General features: G+C 36.8%; 1 protein-coding gene across 1 annotated transcript in view; it reads right to left on the bottom strand.

Moving 5' to 3' along the window:
* Positions 1–18,339, bottom strand: part of STX17 (syntaxin 17) — a 66,276-nt gene that overhangs the window by 36,896 nt on the left and 11,041 nt on the right. Inside the window, exon 3 of the mRNA XM_072727859.1 lies at positions 15,990–16,055. Coding sequence (XP_072583960.1) covers positions 15,990–16,055 — 66 coding nt within the window. The remainder of the gene's footprint in view (positions 1–15,989; positions 16,056–18,339) is intronic.

Below are 18,339 nucleotides of genomic sequence, written 5' to 3' on the forward strand. Positions count from 1 at the left end.
AAATCCAAACGCTGTACAGTGATTGCTTGGGTACTCAGTGTGTGTGTGTCTGTGTGTGTGCATGCATTCACATGCATGGACAGAGTAGAGAATGAAAAGGAGTGCAGAAGGATGTGGGAGGGAGAAGCCAGAAGAGTTTCAATGGGGTATGAAGGAAGTTTTTGAGGCAATGCATATATTAATTATCTAGACTGTAGTGACAGTCTCATGGTACACATGTCAAAGTTATCAAATTGTGTAATTATATGTCAATTACATCTCAATAAAATTGGAAAAAAAGAAAAATACAAAACAGTATCATTTATTATTTATGAACAGTTAAATGCATAGAAATGATAAATAGTTGTTGGCTGGCCCAGTTAGTACAGTGTGCAAGTCTTGATCCTGGGGTTGTGCATTCCAGCTCCACATTGGGAACAGAGCTTACTTTAAACAATAAAAGTAATTTTTAAAAAAAGATGATAAATACTTAAATCAAGAGAAAATATTTTCTTCAGATCAAGATAAGAACAAAGTAAATGGAATCAAGGAAAGGTACACAAGGGATTTCAGTGGTATTTCCTTTTTTTCCCCCAGTGGTATTTCTAAAGTGCCTTAAAAAAAAAAAAAAGGGAGGGGGGGAAGGAGCACCTGGGTGGCTCAGTCAGTTAAGCATCAGACTCTTGATTTCAGCTCAGGTCAATGATCTCAGGGTTGTAAGACAGAGCAGGGAGTCTGCTTAAGACTCTCTCACTCTCTCTCCCTCCCTCTTTGCCCCTTCCTCCTCTAAAAAATAATAATTATAATAAAATTTTTAAATAAAAATTTTTTAAAATTTCAAAATTATTTTAATACTAATTATATTAAAAAACTTTTTTAAAGGAAAAGCTGTGACAAAATGTTAATATTTAACAAAGTTGGGTGAGGAGTACGTGTTACATTATTTTTACTATTTTTCCATATCTTGTATGTTTGAAGTGTGTGTGTGCGTAATTTGTCAAAAAGTTACTTCATTGGTTAGGTTGATATCAGGTTAAGTCCTTATTCCTGTCAAGCTTTTAAGTTCAGAACCCTCATTTACCAGGGCTATAAAGAGAATAGATAAAAATCTTAACATATTAGGTCTCTGAGATCCTAAACAAAATTGTCTACACATGTGCAGGTCTGCATTTTTCTAAAAAGTAAACCCAAGGGCACCTGGATGGCTCAGTCAGTTGAGCAACCAACTCTTGATTTCAGCTCAGGTTATAATCTCAGGGTCGTGAGATGGAGTCTGGAGTAGGGATCTGTGCTTAGTGCAGAGTCTGCTTGTTCTTCTCTCTGCCCTTCCCCTTGCTCAAATGTGCTCTTTCTCCAAAAAACAAAACAAAAAACCTTTAAAAAGTAAACCCATACTATCCTGATTATTACATTAGCCATCTAACTGTATTCTTATTTCCATCTTTGTTCCCTTAGAATTTGCACTTTTCTGAATAATTGTCAAGATGATAATGTACTTTTCTGAATAATTGTCAAGATGATAATTTTTAAATTTAAATTCAATTAGTCAACATATAGTACATTAGTCTCAGATGTAGTGTTCAACAATTTATCAGTTGCATATAACACCCAGTGCTCATATCACATGCCCTCCTTAAAGCCCATCACCCAGTTACCCCATCCCCCTACCCAGCTAAACTCCAGCAACCCGCAGTTTGTTTCCTATAGTTGAGTTTCTCATGGTTTTTCTCCCTCTCTGATGACTTCCCCTTCAGTTTTCCCTCCCTTCCTCTATGATCCTCTGTGCTGTTTCTTCTATTCCACATATGAGTGAAACCGTATGGTAATTGTCTTTCTGATTGACTTATTTCACTCAGCATAATACCCCCCAGTTCCAACCAGGTCGATATAAATGGTAGGTATTCACCCTTTCTGATGGCTAACAGTCCACTGTGTGTGTGTGTGTGTGTATACACATACCACATCTTTATCCATTCATCTGTCAATGGACATTTTGGCTCATTCCACAGTTTGGCTATGGTGGACATAGCTACTATAAACACTGGGGTGCAGGTGCCCCTTCAAACTACATTTGAATCTTTGGGGTAAACACCCAGTAGTACAACTGCTGGGTCACAGGGTAGTTCTATTTTCAACTTTTTGAGGAACTTCCATACTGTTTTCCAGAGTACCTGCACCAGTTTGTATTCCCACCAACAGTGTAAGGAGAGTCCCCTTACACTGTTCTTCACATCCTTGCCAACATTTATTGTTTCCTGTCTTGTTAATTTTAGCCATTTTGACTGGCATAGGGTGGTACCTCATTGTGGTTTTCATTTGTGTTTTCCTGATGCCAAGTGATGTCCAGCATTTTTTCTTTTCATGTGTCTGTTGGCCATTTGTATGCATTCTTTAAAATAATGTCTGTTCATATCTTTTGCCCATTTACTGACTGGGCTGTTTGTTTCTGGGGGTGTTGAGTCAGTAAGTTCTTTTTTTTAAAAAAAGATTTATTTATGAGAGAGAGAGAGAGAAAGAGAGAGAGAGAGAGAGAGAGAGGCAGAGACATAGGCAGAAGAAGCAGGCTCCTCGCAGAGAGCCCCATGTGGGACTCGATCCCAGATTCTGGGATCACAACCTGAGCTGAATGTAGGTGCCCAACTGCTGAGCCACCCAAGCATCCCAAGTTGGTATGTTCTTTATAGGTCTTGGATACTGGCCCTTTATCTTATATGTCATTTGCTAACATCTTCTCCCATTCCATAGGTTGACCTTTAGTTTTGTTGACCGTTTCCTTTGCTGTGTAGAAGCATTTTATCTTGATGAAGTCCCAATAGTTCATTTTTGCTTTTGTTTCCCTTGCTTTTGGAGATGTGTTCAGCAAGAAGTTGCTGTGGCTAAGGTTGAACAGGTTGCTGCCAGTGTTCTCCTCAAGAATTTTGATGGATTCATGTCTCACATTTAGGTCTTTCACCCATTTTGAGTTTATCTTTGTGTATGGTGAGAAAAAATGGTCCAGCTTCATTCTTCTGCATATGGCTGTCCAATTTTCCCAGCACCATTCATTGAAGAGACTGCCCTTTTTCCATTGGATATTCTTTCCTGCTTTGTCAAGGGTTAGTTGACCATAGAGTTCAGGGTCCATTTCTGGGTTCTCTAGTCTGATCTATTGATCTATATGTCTGTTTTTTGCCAGTACCATACTGTCTTGATGATCACAGCTTTGTAACAGAGCTTGAAGTCAACCATTGTGATGCCACCAGCTTTGGTTTTCTTTTTCAACATTCGTCTAGCTATTCGGGGTCTTCCCTGGTTCCATACAAATTTTAGGATTATTTGTTCCAGCCCTGTGAAAAATGTAGATGCTATTTTGATAGGCATTGCACTGAATGTGTAGATTGCTCTGGATAACATAGACATTTTGACAATATTTATTCTTCTAATCCATAAGCACGGAATGTTTTTTCCATTTCTTTGTGTCTTCCTTCAATTTCTTTCATTAAGTGTTCTTCTGTAATTTTAGAGTACAGATCCTTTAGATCCTTTACTTCTTTGGTCAGATTTATTTCTAGGTATCTTATGGTTTGGGTGCAACCACAAATGAGATTGATTCTTTAATTTCTCTTTCTTCAGTCTCAGTGTATAGAAATGCAATTGATTTCTGTGCATTGATTTTGTATCCTACCACATTGCTGAATTCCTGTATGAGTTCTAGCAATTTCGGGGTAGAGCCTTTTGGGTTTTCCATATAAACTACCATGTCATCTGTGAAGAGTAAGAGTTTGATGACTGCTTTGCCAATCTGAATGCCTTTTATTTCTTTTATTTATTTTTTGTTGTTGTTGTCTGATTGCTAGGATTTCTAGTATCATGTTGAATGACAGTGGGCATCCCTTTTGTGTTCCTGACCTTAGGGGAAAAGCTCCCAGTTTTTCCCCATTGAGAATGATGTTTCCTGTGGGCTTTTTGTAGATAGCTCTTATGATGTTGAGGTATGTTCCCTCTATCCCACTACACTGTGGAAAGTTTTCATTAAGAAAGGATACTATATTTTGTCAAATGCTTTTTCTGTATCAATTGAGGGGATCATATAGCTCTTGTCCTTTCTTTTATTAATGTGATGTATCACAGTGATTGATTTGCAATGTTGAACCAATCTTGAAGCCTAGGAATAAATCCCACTTGGTCCTGGTGAATAATCCTTTTAATATGCTCTTGGATCGTATTGGCTAGTATCTTGGTGACAATATTGGCATTCATGTTCATCAGGGATGTTGGTCTGTAATTCTCCTTTTTTGATGAGGTCTTTGTCTGGTTTGGGGATTGAGGTAATGCTAGCCTCATAGAACAAGGATGGAAGCTTTCCTTCCATTTCTACTCTTTGAAACAGCTTCAGGAAAATAGGTACTAGTTCTTTCTTAAATGTTTGGTAGAATTCCCCTGGGAAGCCATCTGGCCCTGGACTCTTTGTTTGTTGGGGATATTTCTGATTACTGTTTCTACTTCATCACTGGTTATGGATGGGTCTGTTCAGATTTTCTATTTCTTCCTGTTTCAGTTTTGGTAGTTTATATAAGTTTCCAGGAATGCATCCATTTCTTCCATATTGCTTAATTTGTTGATATATAATTGTTCACAATATGTTCTTAAAATTGTTTTCCTGGTATTGGCTATTATCTCTCCTCTTTCATTCATGATTTTATTAATTTGGGTCCTTTCTCTTTTTCCTTTTTGTAAGTCTGGCAAGAGGTCTATCTTACTAATTCTTTCAAAGAACCAGCGTCTAGTTTCTTTGATCTGTTCTACTGTTCTTCTGGTTTCTATTTCATTGAGTTCTGCTCTAATCATTATTTCTCTTCTCCTACTTAGTTTAGGCTTTGTTGTTCGTTCTCCAGCTCCTTCAAGTGTAAGGTTAGTTTGTGTATTTGAGACTTTTCTAATTTTTTGAGAGACTTATTGCTACGTACTTCTCTCTTAGGACTGCCTTTGCTGTGTCACAAAGGTTTTGAACAGTTGTATTTTCATTTTCATTTGTTTCCATGCATTTAAAAAAATTCTTTAATTTCCCATTTGATCCATTAATTCTTTAAAAAAATATATATCATATATATATAATATATATAAAATATATATATAAATATATAAATATATTTATATATAAATATATTTATATATAAATATATATCATATATATATCATATATATATAAAATATATATATATATATATATATATATATATATATTTTATTTAAGAGAGAAAGCAAGCACATAAGCCAGAGAAGAAAAAGAGGAAGAGGGAGCAGCAGACTCCCAGCTGAGCAGGGAGCCCAATGTGGGGTTCAATCCTGGGACTCTGTGATCATGACCTGAGCCATGAGGCAGACGCTCAACCAAATGAAAACCACCCAGGTGCTCCAACCCCATTCACTCTTCAGCATGCTTTTTAACCTCCAAGTGTTTGAGTTCCTTCCAAACTTCCTCTTGTGATTGAGTTAAAGTTTCAAAGCCTCGTGGGCTGAAAATACACATGGAATAATCCCAATATTTTGCTATTAGTTGAGACCTGATTTGTGACCAAGTATGTGATCTGTTCTGGAGAATGTTCCTTGTGCAATCAAGAAGAATGTGTATTCTGTTGCTTTAGGATGTGAGCTCTGTATAAATCTGTGAAGTCCATCTGGTCCAATATGTCATTCAAAGCCCTGTTTCCTTGTTGATCTGCTTGGATAATCTGTCCATAGCTGTTAGTGGGGTGTTGAAGTCCTCTACTATTACTGTATTTTTATCAATGTGTTTTGTTAATTTGGTTATTAATTGGCTGCTCCCAAGTTAGAAGCATAAATATTTATAATTGTTAGATCTTCTTGTTGGATAGACCCTTTAAATATGATATTGTGTCCCTCTTTATCCCTTTCTACAGTCTTTGGTTTAAAATCCAATTCTTTTGATATGAGGACTCCTACCCCAGCTTTCTTTCTTTTTTAAATATTTTTTTAAAAATGTATTCATTAAAGACACAGAGAGGCAGAGACACAGGCAGAGAGAGAAGAAGCCTCCTCACAGGGAGTCTGATGGAAGACTCAATCCTTGGACTGAGATCACTCCCTGAACCAAAAGCAGATGCTCAACTGCTGAGCCACCCAGGCATCCTTACCCCAGCTTTCTTTTGAGATCCATTAGCATGATAAATTGTTATCTACCCTGACCTTCAATCTGGAAGTATGTTTAAGTCTAAAATTAGTCTCATATACACAGCATATGGATGGGTCTTGCTTTTTTATCCAATCTGATCCCTATGTCTTTGATTGGAGCATTTAGCCCATTTATATTCAGAGTAACTCCTGAAAGATAAGAATTTAGTGCCACTGTATTACTTGCAAAGTCCCTGTTTCTAAAGATTGTTTCTTTCTAGTCTATGTTACTTTTGGGCTCTCTCTTTGCTTACAGGACTCCCCCCTTAATATTTCTTGCAGGGTTGGTTTAGTAGTCACAAATTCTTTCAGTTGCTGTCTGTCCTGGAAGCTATTTATCTCTCCTTCCATTCTGAATGACAGCCTTACTGGATAAAGTATTCTTATCTATATGTTTTTCTCATTTAGTACCCTGAATGTATCACACCAGCCCTTTCTGGCCTGCCAGGTCTTCTATGGATAGATCTGTTGCAAGCCTAATGTTTCAACCACTGTAGGTTAAGAACCTCTTGTATCGAGCTGCTTTCAGGATTTTATCTCTCTATAACTTGCAAACTTCACTATTCTTTGTCAAGGTGTTGATCTATTTTTATTGATTTTGGGAGGGGTCCTTTCTGATTTCTTAGACTTGAATGCTGGTTTCTTTCCCAAACTAGGGAAGTTCTCAGCTATGATTTACTCAAATATATCTCCTAAGCACCCCCTCTCTTTATTTATCCTTGGAGACACCAATAATTCTAACATTGTTTCATTTTATGACATTGCTGATTTCTTGAAATCTCCCCTCACTGCCCGTTAATTGTTTCTTTTTTTCCTCAGCTTCCTTCCTTTCCATCAACTTGTGCTCTATGTCACTTACTCTCTCTTCTGTCTCATTTACCCTAGCTGTTAGAGCATCCAATATAGACTGCATCGCAATTAGAGAATTTTTTTTTGCAATTAGAGAATTTTTAATATTGGCCTGATTAGATTTCATATCTGCACTAAGAAATTCTCTAGTGTCTTTTAAGGTTTTTTCAAGCCCAGCTAGTAACTTTACCATTGTTATCCTGAATTCCAGCTCTGATATCTTACTTATATCCATATTGATTAGATCTATAGCAGAAAGTATTACCTCTAGTTCTTTCTTCTGTTGTGAATTCCTTCTTCTAGTCATTTTGCCCAAAGAATGAATGAGGGAACAAGATGAAAAATATCAACCACAACCCAAATGAAATATACACTAGACAAATCCAAAGAGGTCAGAAATCAAAAAGGAAAGAAAAAGAAAGAATAAAAGGAGGGAAAGAATATAATCTCCCAAGTGGACAAAACAGGGTGATCCACTTGGTCCTGGGTATTTTGGTCTGTTTATTAAAAGACACTAAATCCTAAAATTGTAAAGAAAGCAAAACTTATATACATACAAAAATTATATTGAATACAGTGAAAAGAAGCCAAAAATGAAGAATATATCTATAAAACGTAAATGTAAAGATTTAATGGAAATTTAAAGACTTAAAAACAAAGAGCTGATAAAATAAGAAACTAGTTGAAAAGGCAGAAAAAAAGGAAAATTTTAAACTGAAAGAGAAATGAATCATGAGAAAAAAACCCTTGAATTCTATATATTATTTTCCCCTAGTCCTGGAGTTTTACGTCCTGTCTGCTCTGTAAACTTGGTGTTTGCCTGTTGTTTCAGCTGGTCTTCTGGGGGAGGGCCCTGCTACACTGATTCTCAGGTGTCTTTGCCTGGGCAGAGTTGCATGGCCCCTTGCTAGAGGGCCAGGCTCATTGTGAGCAGCTACGGGGTGCTTTATGTGGCTTTTGTTCCCCATCTCTTTAGAGGATCAAAATAAAAATGGTCATGCCCTGATCTCTAGTCCCAGAACTGACAGATCCCAGTCTCCTCTCTTCAGTAAACCCTCAAGGATAAGAGGTCTTCACTTTTGTGTGCCAAACTCTGCAGACTCCTGTGGTACGTGCCTGCCTGGATCCTCCCGGTGGAAGGCAGAGGGTCACCACAGTTCTGCCCTTCGCAGGGCCCCTGCAGAGAGCTGTTGCCCAATCATGCTGCAGTTTGCAGTTTCTGGTGACCTAAGAGCCTCCCCCTGGGCTTGCTGACCCTCAGTGGTTTCCCTGCTCCAATGCTTGGGAACTCTGTCAGCTTAGACAACCACAGTCTTCCTGTGACCCTGGGGATCCTGAGGCCACACTGTCCTACTTAGGATTCTGCCCTGATTCACCACCTGAGCACTTTTCAGGCAGGGATGTCTCTCCCTGGAGGAGATTTCTAAAGGTTCCAATACTACGCTCTGGGGCTATATCACTTTCCAGTAACCTGCTTACGGAGGCTTCCTCCCCCTGCTGATTATCTTCCAATATATCCCCTCAGACTCATTTCTCCGCACCTCTTACCTTGCAAAAAGTGGTTTTTCCATTTGTAGAATTCTAGCAATTCTTCCTTATATATCTCAGATTGAATTCATATGTGTTCAGAATGATTTGATAGTTATCTAAATTCAAGGAACCAGATGATATGAGGTCTCTTCTGCCATCTTGCCTCCCTCAAGATGATCTTTTAAAGTTGTATCAGGTCCTCATCTGCTCAGGTCCTTCCAAAGGCTCTCTACCCAACTTCAAATGACCACATCCTGCAAGGCCTTCCATCATCAGACCCAGGTGATCTCCCTTACCTTATCCCCTATATTCTTCTCCTTGCTGACATCCTTTCTACCTCTTGAATATGCCACTGCATCCTCTCACCTGTCTTCCCACTTGATTCCCTAGTATCCAAACGTTATGCCTTAACTTCCTTTAAGTCTCCACTCAAATGTCATCAGAAACCTTTCACAACCACCACGGATATAAGAACATTCGTCACTTTCTGTGATTTTTTTTTTTTGTTCCCTTTAATCTCTTTAACTTCTATTTCATGGCACTTATAACCATCTAAATATTAAAAAATTACCTTTTCTGCTTTTTCCACTTACCATCCCCAGAATATAAGTTCAATGACAACAAGAATTTTCTTGTTTTGCTCACAGCTATATTTCCAGGGTCTAAAATAGTATCTAGAACACAGCAAATGCGCAACTGTTTCTGTTCTTTTAATAATCAGGTCAGAGAGGCTAATATGCCAAGTTTTAAAAATATATAGCAATATCCACAAGTTAGATAAATGGGTCTACAGTTATTGAAGTAAATTTAAAAACAAGAAAGTAAACTAACTCAGCAATTAACAAGCTTCCAGTATGCAAGTAGTAAGCTGCAAACTATGGCCAAACTTTCAGTAAAATGAAGGTCACATATCTCTCTCTTTAGTTCTATAACTAAATTTAATAACTAGGTATAGCTTTCCCCCCTCCTTTCAGAAATATTCTGAAGTTTCTGTCTAAAGATTAAAAGATATGTTTAAACATATACTTATCTATACTGATGATTGTAGAAAGTAATTATTCTGAGTTAATTGAAATTCTGAAAAATGGCTAATTATGTATTTAATGATTAAAAGAGTGGCTATGCATATATTTGCTTTTGTTAAATATTGATTTAAGGATTCCTAATGTGTTTTTACAACATGTAATTTTGTGAGCAAATTGTGTACAGCTAAAAACATTTGGTATCATAATAATCTGATTTCCTTACAAATACAGAGCACAAGTCCACGGTAAACATTTAAACAACTTAGAGTAAACACATTCTAGACATGTCATTTATTATTAAAGGCTCCAGAGTCATAACTGCTTAATTACAATATATCTGGACTGTTCTTGTATTACCTAACTACACTAAGGTATTGTTAGTAGTATAACAACTTTACACTAATTTCAATATCTAAAGGCACCCAAAAGAACATACATATTCTTAAAAAATATTAACTGAACTACCAAAAGCAGTAAAACTCAAAGGAAAAAGGTCTCCATTCATTTACTCAACATGTATCTAATGAGGATCTAATATATAGGTATTAAGTGCAGTGCTCCCTTTCTATTCACCTAAGTTAATATTAATTCCAGATTAGATTCCTGTACTATCACTTATTAAGGTCTTGTGCAGTTAGTCCATTAAGTTTCTCTGTTTTTCAGCTTTCTTTTAAATATAAAATGAAGGTAACACTTTCCCTTATCCAGTATCTAGCTAGCTAGTACTATATCACCTACTGGTCTCTCTAATATATTTGACAATCACATATTGACTTACTTCTTTTACTAAAGCCTTAAACTATTATTTAAATATTTTATTTAACTTTTTATGAATTCCCATATAGATAAGTTTCTTCAAAGCAAAAATTGTAATATATTTTGTATAATCCTCTATTATCAGCTATTATTATTATTATTATTATTATATGTTAAGTACCTGGGAAGAAGGGCAGGGAAAACTAAGCTTTTCTAAATGTACACTTTGTACTTTTGTATGACAAGCCAACCAAAATAGGCAAAAGTGATGTGATTACAATGTGTTTTAGGTTAAACTATCAAAAACCCAACACTTTTGCTTAGCTTGATCTAGTAGTTGAAAGTGAAAAGTATGAAATCAAGCTTATTCCAATTCCTCTTATTTACTGGATACCTACTGCACGACAAGGCTGTGTAAGCACTTTGCACACATGATTAACAATCCTTACAATCATCCTGGAATACAGTAGAATAAGACTTTACTTTCAGAGAAAATATTATATATAAATAGTATTTAAAATATTTTTGCAGAGGGAGCAGTTGCCACTTATGAGATTTTTTTTTTAATCAAAGATTTTATTTATTCATCAGAGACACAGAGAGAGAGAGGCAGAGACACAGGCAGAGGGAGAAGCAGGCTCCATGCAGGGAGCCCAATGTGGGACTCGATCCCGGGACCCCAGGATCACGACCTGAGCCTAAGGTAGATGCTCAACCATTGAGCCACCCCAGGCGCCCCTGAGACCTTTTTTTAAAAGACAAACTTGAACAATGGGGCACCTGCATGACTCAGCTGGTTAAGCATCCGACTCGATTTTGGCTCAGGTCATGATCTCAGGGTCCTGGGATATAGCCCCACATCTGGGTTTAGTGGTGAGTCTGCTTGAGGATTCTTTCTCTGTCTCCCTCTGTCTGCCCCCCTCTTCACAAATGCACACACACTCACTCTTTAAAGAAATAATTTTTTTTTTAAAAAAAGGATAAATTTGAACAAGCTTGTTTATAATCGTTTCTTCCAAAAACTAAAAAGCCAGATTGGAAAAAAAAAAAAAAAAACTCACAAACAATCAAACCAAGAAAGAAATCAGGAAAAATGGATGATCTTATAAGAGAAGAAAAATATTACTCAAAAAAACCTATAAATAGGGGCACCTAGGTGGCTCAATGGTTTATCATCTGCCTTTGGCTCAGGTCGTGATCCCAGGGTCCTGGAATCCCACATTGGCCTCCCTGTGGGGAGCCTGCTTTTCCCTCTGCCTATGACTCTGCTTCTATCTCTCATGAATAAATAAAATCTTTTTAAAAAACTATAAATAAAAAGCCCAAAGGGATTTAGACCAATTATCCAAAATAACAAGAGAATTTAAAGATAATCAGTCACAGGTCTATGCATAAATATTAGCTGTACTTCTATATACACCATCAAGTTAGAAAGCATAATTTAAAAAACATTTAGCACCTCTACCAAACACACACACCCCATAAAACTGTAAAGTACTTAACACCAGATAAATGAAATAGATGAATAAAATAACTGTAATCATTACATACAGTCATTTGTTGCTGCATAACAAATTCCTCCACAACTGAAGGGACTAAAACCATTTGATTTTGCTAATGATTGTGTAGTTCATGTATTAAGACATCCTCACTTGGGGTCTCCCATGTGGTTGAGTCAGGCACCCACTGAGGCTACAGTCATCTGAAAGCTCACCTCTGAGATGACTCACTCATGTGGCTAGCACTTGAGGCTGCAAGTTCCTGAGATCTCAGTTGTGGCTGTGGCTATTTTCCACAAAGGGGTCTCAGAATAGTTGGACATTTCACATGATGGCAAAGTTCCCCCAGAACAAGCATGCTCAGAAAACCAGTGGAGGCTATCTGACCTTTCTGACTTGGCCTCAGAAATCAGGCAGTATTATTTCTGCCTCAACCCAGATTCAACAGGAAGGGAATCATGCTCTACCTGTTGGTGGGGAAATAGTAAGATCATACTGTAGAATACCAATTAGGATGGAAATACTTTGTAGGTATCTTTAAAAATCTACCACAATCGGTATGCAGAATATTAAAAAAGACAAAAGTGCAAGAATATTACATATTCATAGGTAGGAAAACTGGACAATGTAAACATGTCGATTTTCTCTAAATACATGTATAAATCCAATACAATTCCCAATAAGACTATATGGACTTTGACAAGCAGATCCAAATTTCATATGGAAGAGTAAAGAGCCAAGTATAGCCAAAACACTCCTGGAAAGGAAGAATAAGATGGAAGCACTGTCCTACCAGATATCAAGCTTTATCATAAGGCTGTCTTAATTAAGATAGTGTGGAACTTGATGGAGAAATAGACAAACTGACTAGTGGAATAGAAAGACCAGAGACAGCCTCAGAGATATGGAATTGTGATACGTAAATAGCACTGTAGAAATCAGTTAATAGTAAGAGACAACTGGTTTTCTGAATGGAATAAAGGAAATTTTATTTGTATCTACTTCATCTGAAATCTAATCAATTTCAGATGGACTAAAGACTTAACTGTTTAAAACAAAACATTTAAAACATTCAATAAAAAATATAGGAAAATATCTTCTTGATCTTAGGATAGGGAGCATTCCTTGAATATGACATCCAAAGCATGACCATAAAACAAAAGATTGACAAATTAGACTATGTTTAAATTAAAAACTCCTTTCAACAAAGATGCTATAATGAAACTGAAAAGATAGTTTTTTTCTTCTATATATTTTTTTTATTGAAGTTCAATTTGCCAACATATAACACCCAGTGCTCATCCCGTCAAGTGCCCCCTTCAGTGCCCGTCACCCAGTCACCCCATCCCCCTTCCCTCCCCCCCTTCCACTCACTACCCCTTGTTCATTTCCCAGAGTTAGGAGACTCATGTTTTGTCACCCTCTCTAATTTTTCCCACTCATTTTCCCTCCTTTCCCCCATAATCCCTTTCACTATTTCTTATATTCCCCGTATGAGTGAAAGCATATAATGATTATACTTCTCCGACTGACTTACTTCACTCAGCATAATACCCTCCAGTTCCATCCATGTTGAAGCAACTGGTGGGTATTCGTTGTTTCTAATGGCTTAGTAATATTCCATCGTGTGTGTGTGTGTGTGTATACATATATACACACCACATCTTCTTTATCCGTTCATCTGTCGATGGCCATCAAGGCTCCTTCCACAGTTTGGCTATTGTGGACACTTGCTATAAACATTGGGATGCAGATGTCCCAGCTTTTCACTGTATCTGTATCTTTGGCATAAATACCCAGTAGTGAATTGCTGGGTCATAGGGTGGCTCTATTTAACTCTTTGAGTAACCCTCCACACAGTTTTCCAGAGTTGCTGTACCAGTTCACATTCCCACCAACAGTGCAAGAGGGTTGGTTCCCCTTTCTCCACATCCTCTCCAACATTAGTTATTTCCCATCTTGTTAATTTTCACCATTCTCACTGGTGTGAGGTGGTATCTCATTGTGTTTTGATTTGTCTTTCCCTGATAGCAAGCAATGCAGACCATTTTCTCATGTGCTTGTTGGCCATATATATGTATGTCTTCTTTGATGAAATTTCTGTTCATGTTTTTTGCCCATTTCATGATTGGATTGTTTGTTTCTTGGATGTTGAGTTTATTAAGTTCTTTATAGATCTTGGATATTAGCCCTTTATTTTATTTTTAAAAAATATTTTATTTATTTATTAGAGGCAGAGAGAGAGAGGCAGAGAGAGAAGCAGGCTCCATGCAGGGAGCCTGAGGTGGGACTCAATCCCAGTTCTCCAGGATCAGGCCCTGGGCTGAAGGTGGTGCTAAACTGCTAAGCCACTGGGGCTGCCCCTGATATTAGCCCTTTATAAGACAGTTCTTATTATATATCTCTAATAATAAATCTAGAAAACCTACTGTAACTGTTCACGAAACTGTTCAAAAATAAGTTTTACACAAATTAGCAAAGACCTAGCCTACACACATAATTCAGGGAATATATGAATAAAACTAAGTAAACACCTAAAAACAGTTTCAATCTCTTCTAGTAGTATACATAAATCTTTTGTGCCAGATGGAGATCAATAATGTAAATATATATATACTTTAATCAGTAAACAAACACTTTGACCATAAGCACTGTCTCAAGAAAATAAGTGATTTTTACTGACATATTGAACAGTGAAGAAGTAAGAAATCCTAGTTATAATAATCTCATTGACATTTACATGCTTAATAACATTCAATAAACAATCTTGCTGAACAACAGGTACTGTGGGATACACAAATAGCAAAGACACAATCCCTGATCTTCAGGTCTATAATCTAGTTAGCAAGCAGTAAAATACATATATGGAGAGGCAAGTCTAATTTCTACTAGACCTCAAGTCAATCTGTTTTTTTCCATCTCCAATATCTTTGTAATCTCTCCTGAACAATCTCTTGCATTCATTTCACTCTATCCTAATCTATTCACTATACCACAGCTATAGAAGCCTCTTTGAAATGCAAAAAGACCAGAGATGCATTCTTTGGAGAAACAATCCATAGATTCAGAAACCAGGCACAGGGTAAAAGAGATTTATGTGAAAGCCTCTACTGAACAGCCTTCACTTAGTCTGCTTTTATAACTGAAAAATAAGTGTCCACTCGCCCTAGGAGAATAAGGATTCTTCTTTAGAAAACTAAACCAGAATAAACCTCCTTCAAGGAAAATGCCATCATTTGCTGACTCTTGCAATTAAAGATTAAAAAAAAAAATAGAGCAAAAAGAAAACAGAGGAATCAATTATCAAATAATTTAAACCTCCCACTGAGTGGCTCGGTTGGTTAAAAATCTGATTCTTGATTTCAGCTCAGGTCATGATCTCAGGGTCCTGGGATCAAGCCCACATCAGGCTCCATATTCAGCAGTGGTCTGGTTAGGGATTCTCTCTTCCCCTCCTGCCCCTCCCCTCGCTAGCACATGTCAATCTCTCTAAAATAAATAACTACGTCTTTAATAACTAAATAAACAAAATTTCCCAGAACTAGTACAGAACTTAAGTTTTTAGATTGAAAGAGTCCAACACAAAGCATATCATCAAATTTGAGAACACCAGGATTAAACAGATTACAAAAGTTCCCAAAGAGAAAAAAAAAGGATCTCATACAAAAATTGGGAAAGCAGACATCAGATTTATTAAGGGCAACACTAAACTAGAGAACTTTCAAATTTGAAAAAATTCCAACTAGAATTCTATACCTACTGATATTAGCAATCATGCATGAGGGGAGAAAAAAGGTATTTTTCTGATTCATAATAACTTAAATATTTACCTCCCAGGTTCCCTTATTTAGAGATCTACTAAAAGATGTACTCCAACAAAACAATGAAGTGAACCAAAAATAATTAAGGGCACGATATCCAGGAAAACAGGGACCCAACAAAGAAGAATAGCTAAGGAAGTCTGAGAACAGCAGCTGTGCAAGAAGCCTAGAAAGCAAGTCCAGATTGGGATTGGGAAGAGGGCTCCAGGAAGGAGTCTTCAGGATAAAGAATGGATAGTAGTATATTTGAGCATATGAAAATTATTACTGATAGCATGGAGCAGACATGTGGAGCATTTAGAAAAAAATTAACTACAAATAAACAGAAAGCCAGGGGCATAACAATGTAATAGTCTTACCTGAACTGTACGCCCTGCATTGATATGTTCTTCATGCAACTTGTCCCAGATTCTGCACCTTTGATACTATATCATAAAGACAAAATTACAGTTTTTTTTAAATTACTAAACTTATTACTCCTAGTTACCACAAAAATCTCCACTCACCTAACCAAACTTAAATATACCAGATAAAAGTTATTGACTTAATAGTGACAATTAACTGTCCAATGACAAGTAGGAAATTTTAAAAAACATTACAGACAAAATTCTGGTAAATGGTAAAGGAAATAAAAATAATTTATTTTACTGAAAAAAGAAGGTATACTTTGTCTTGCAAATTCTTTGGAGATGAAAAAAATAATGAGAATGTAAACAAATATGAAAAATTTAAAAATTCAGTATATCATGATGTATTCTTACTATATATGAAGAAATTTAAATTTGTCAATGAGAATGTCAAGTATCAAAAACTAAATCTGACTTTGAGAAAAAGTAACATTGATACTGTAAACTAGAAAGTACAAAAAATGAGAATGAACAACTAATATACATGTTTCAGTTTTTACCAAAGCAATGTTTAGTTTTCAGAGTTTCAACCAAGAAACTTTATAAGCATGATAATGGAAAACTCATTTGACAGGAACTATAGCCAAATGTGGTAACTTTACAGCACAACACTTACTACACAGAATATAAACATCAACCTCAAACATCACATATTATATATATATAAAAAAAAATCAACCTAGAAATACTGTGAAAGGACAGATACATGAAAATGTGCCATACAGGGGCACCTGGGTGGCTCAGTTGGTTAAGCATCCAACTCTTGATTTCAGCCATGATATCAGGGTCATTGGATCAAGCCCCACATCAGGCTCCACACTGAGAGTGGAGTCTGCTTAAGACTCTCTCCCTCTCCCTCTGTGCTTCTCCCCCAAAATAAATCAAGTCTTTTCAAAAAATTTTTTTTCTTATTTTTAAAATCTCTTTGAAAGAAATTCTGGGGCCCCCTGGGTGGCTCAGTGGTTGAGTATCTGCCTCTGGCTTAGGTCATGATCCTGGGATTGAGTCCCCCATCAGGCTCCCCACAGCGAGCCTGCTTCTCCCTTGTCTATGTCTCTCTCTCATGAATAAATAAATAAAATCTAAAAGAAAAAAATAAGAAAGAAAACTCTGTTCAGGGGCACCTGAGTGGCTGAGTTGGTTCAGCCTCTGCCTTTGGCTCAGGTCATGATCCCGAGGTCCTGGGATTGAGCCCCATGTCAGGCTCTCTGCTCAGCAAGAAGCCTGCTTCTCCTTCTCTGCCTGTTCCACCACCACCTCCAAATCGTGCCCTCTCTCTCTCTCTCTCTCTCTCTCTCAAATAAATAAAAAAACTAACAACAATGTATTGTTGGGCTAATAACATACATAAAAGCAAATTATATGACAATAATACTATAAAGACCTTGAGAGAGAAAATGGAAGTATATTGTATATTTTTATAAGGTTATATAGCTTATGCATAAATGTATGTTACACTTCATGTGTAAGAACCTTATAATCATATATATGTGTGTGTGTATATATATATATACACACATATATATATACACACCAATGAGACTGATTAGATTTGATTTTGTATCATATAGTTTTGTGCTTTATACCTAAGCTGAACAGTCCATTCCACTCATTTTCATACTTAATTATATATCACCTATTATTCTCAGACTATTTCATAATTTATTTCCTTAATTGAACTGTATACTTCTTGAGGATTAGAAATCTAACTTTTTATGAGCTTTTCAGTGCTAACAATAAAAGAAACACCAAACACTAACACTTAGGAAAAGCTAACATACATTTATTACTTGTAATTAATGACTTCTCATTATGCCTGGAAGATTGAACACAAGCATTTATCTCTGCTCTTTTCTAAAACCCAACTAAAATGGCAATAAAGAACTTTAAAAGGTATACATTCACAAGACCCATGAAAATACAACAGTAGATATCAGCTGACAATAAATTTTAACAAAATTTTAGAAGCTGGAAAGATTACAGACATGTTGCAACTGAGAAAGCTGCACCATGAGGCTGCAGAAGGGGTGAGTGGCGTGGGAGAGGCAGTGAGTAACAAGCCAACAGGCACACCACCACTCCTGAAAGACTCAGGTAACCAGAACTACCAGCTACTCAGGAGGATGTGTAGGGTGGGGCAGAAGGACTGGTTTAAAGTTTAGGTAAAAAAGAGGTAGTCTACCAAACGCTCTATCTCTGTAGGCCTGAGCAACTACACTGCCCCTACCAACACAGAAGACCACATTCCAGAAGAGTATCTGGTGGTTCCCCATTAAGACAGACCTTTTACTGCTCACCCCAT

Source organism: Vulpes vulpes, chromosome 12 (genome assembly GCF_048418805.1).
Source record: "Vulpes vulpes isolate BD-2025 chromosome 12, VulVul3, whole genome shotgun sequence".
NCBI classification, from domain to species: Eukaryota; Metazoa; Chordata; class Mammalia; order Carnivora; family Canidae; genus Vulpes; species Vulpes vulpes.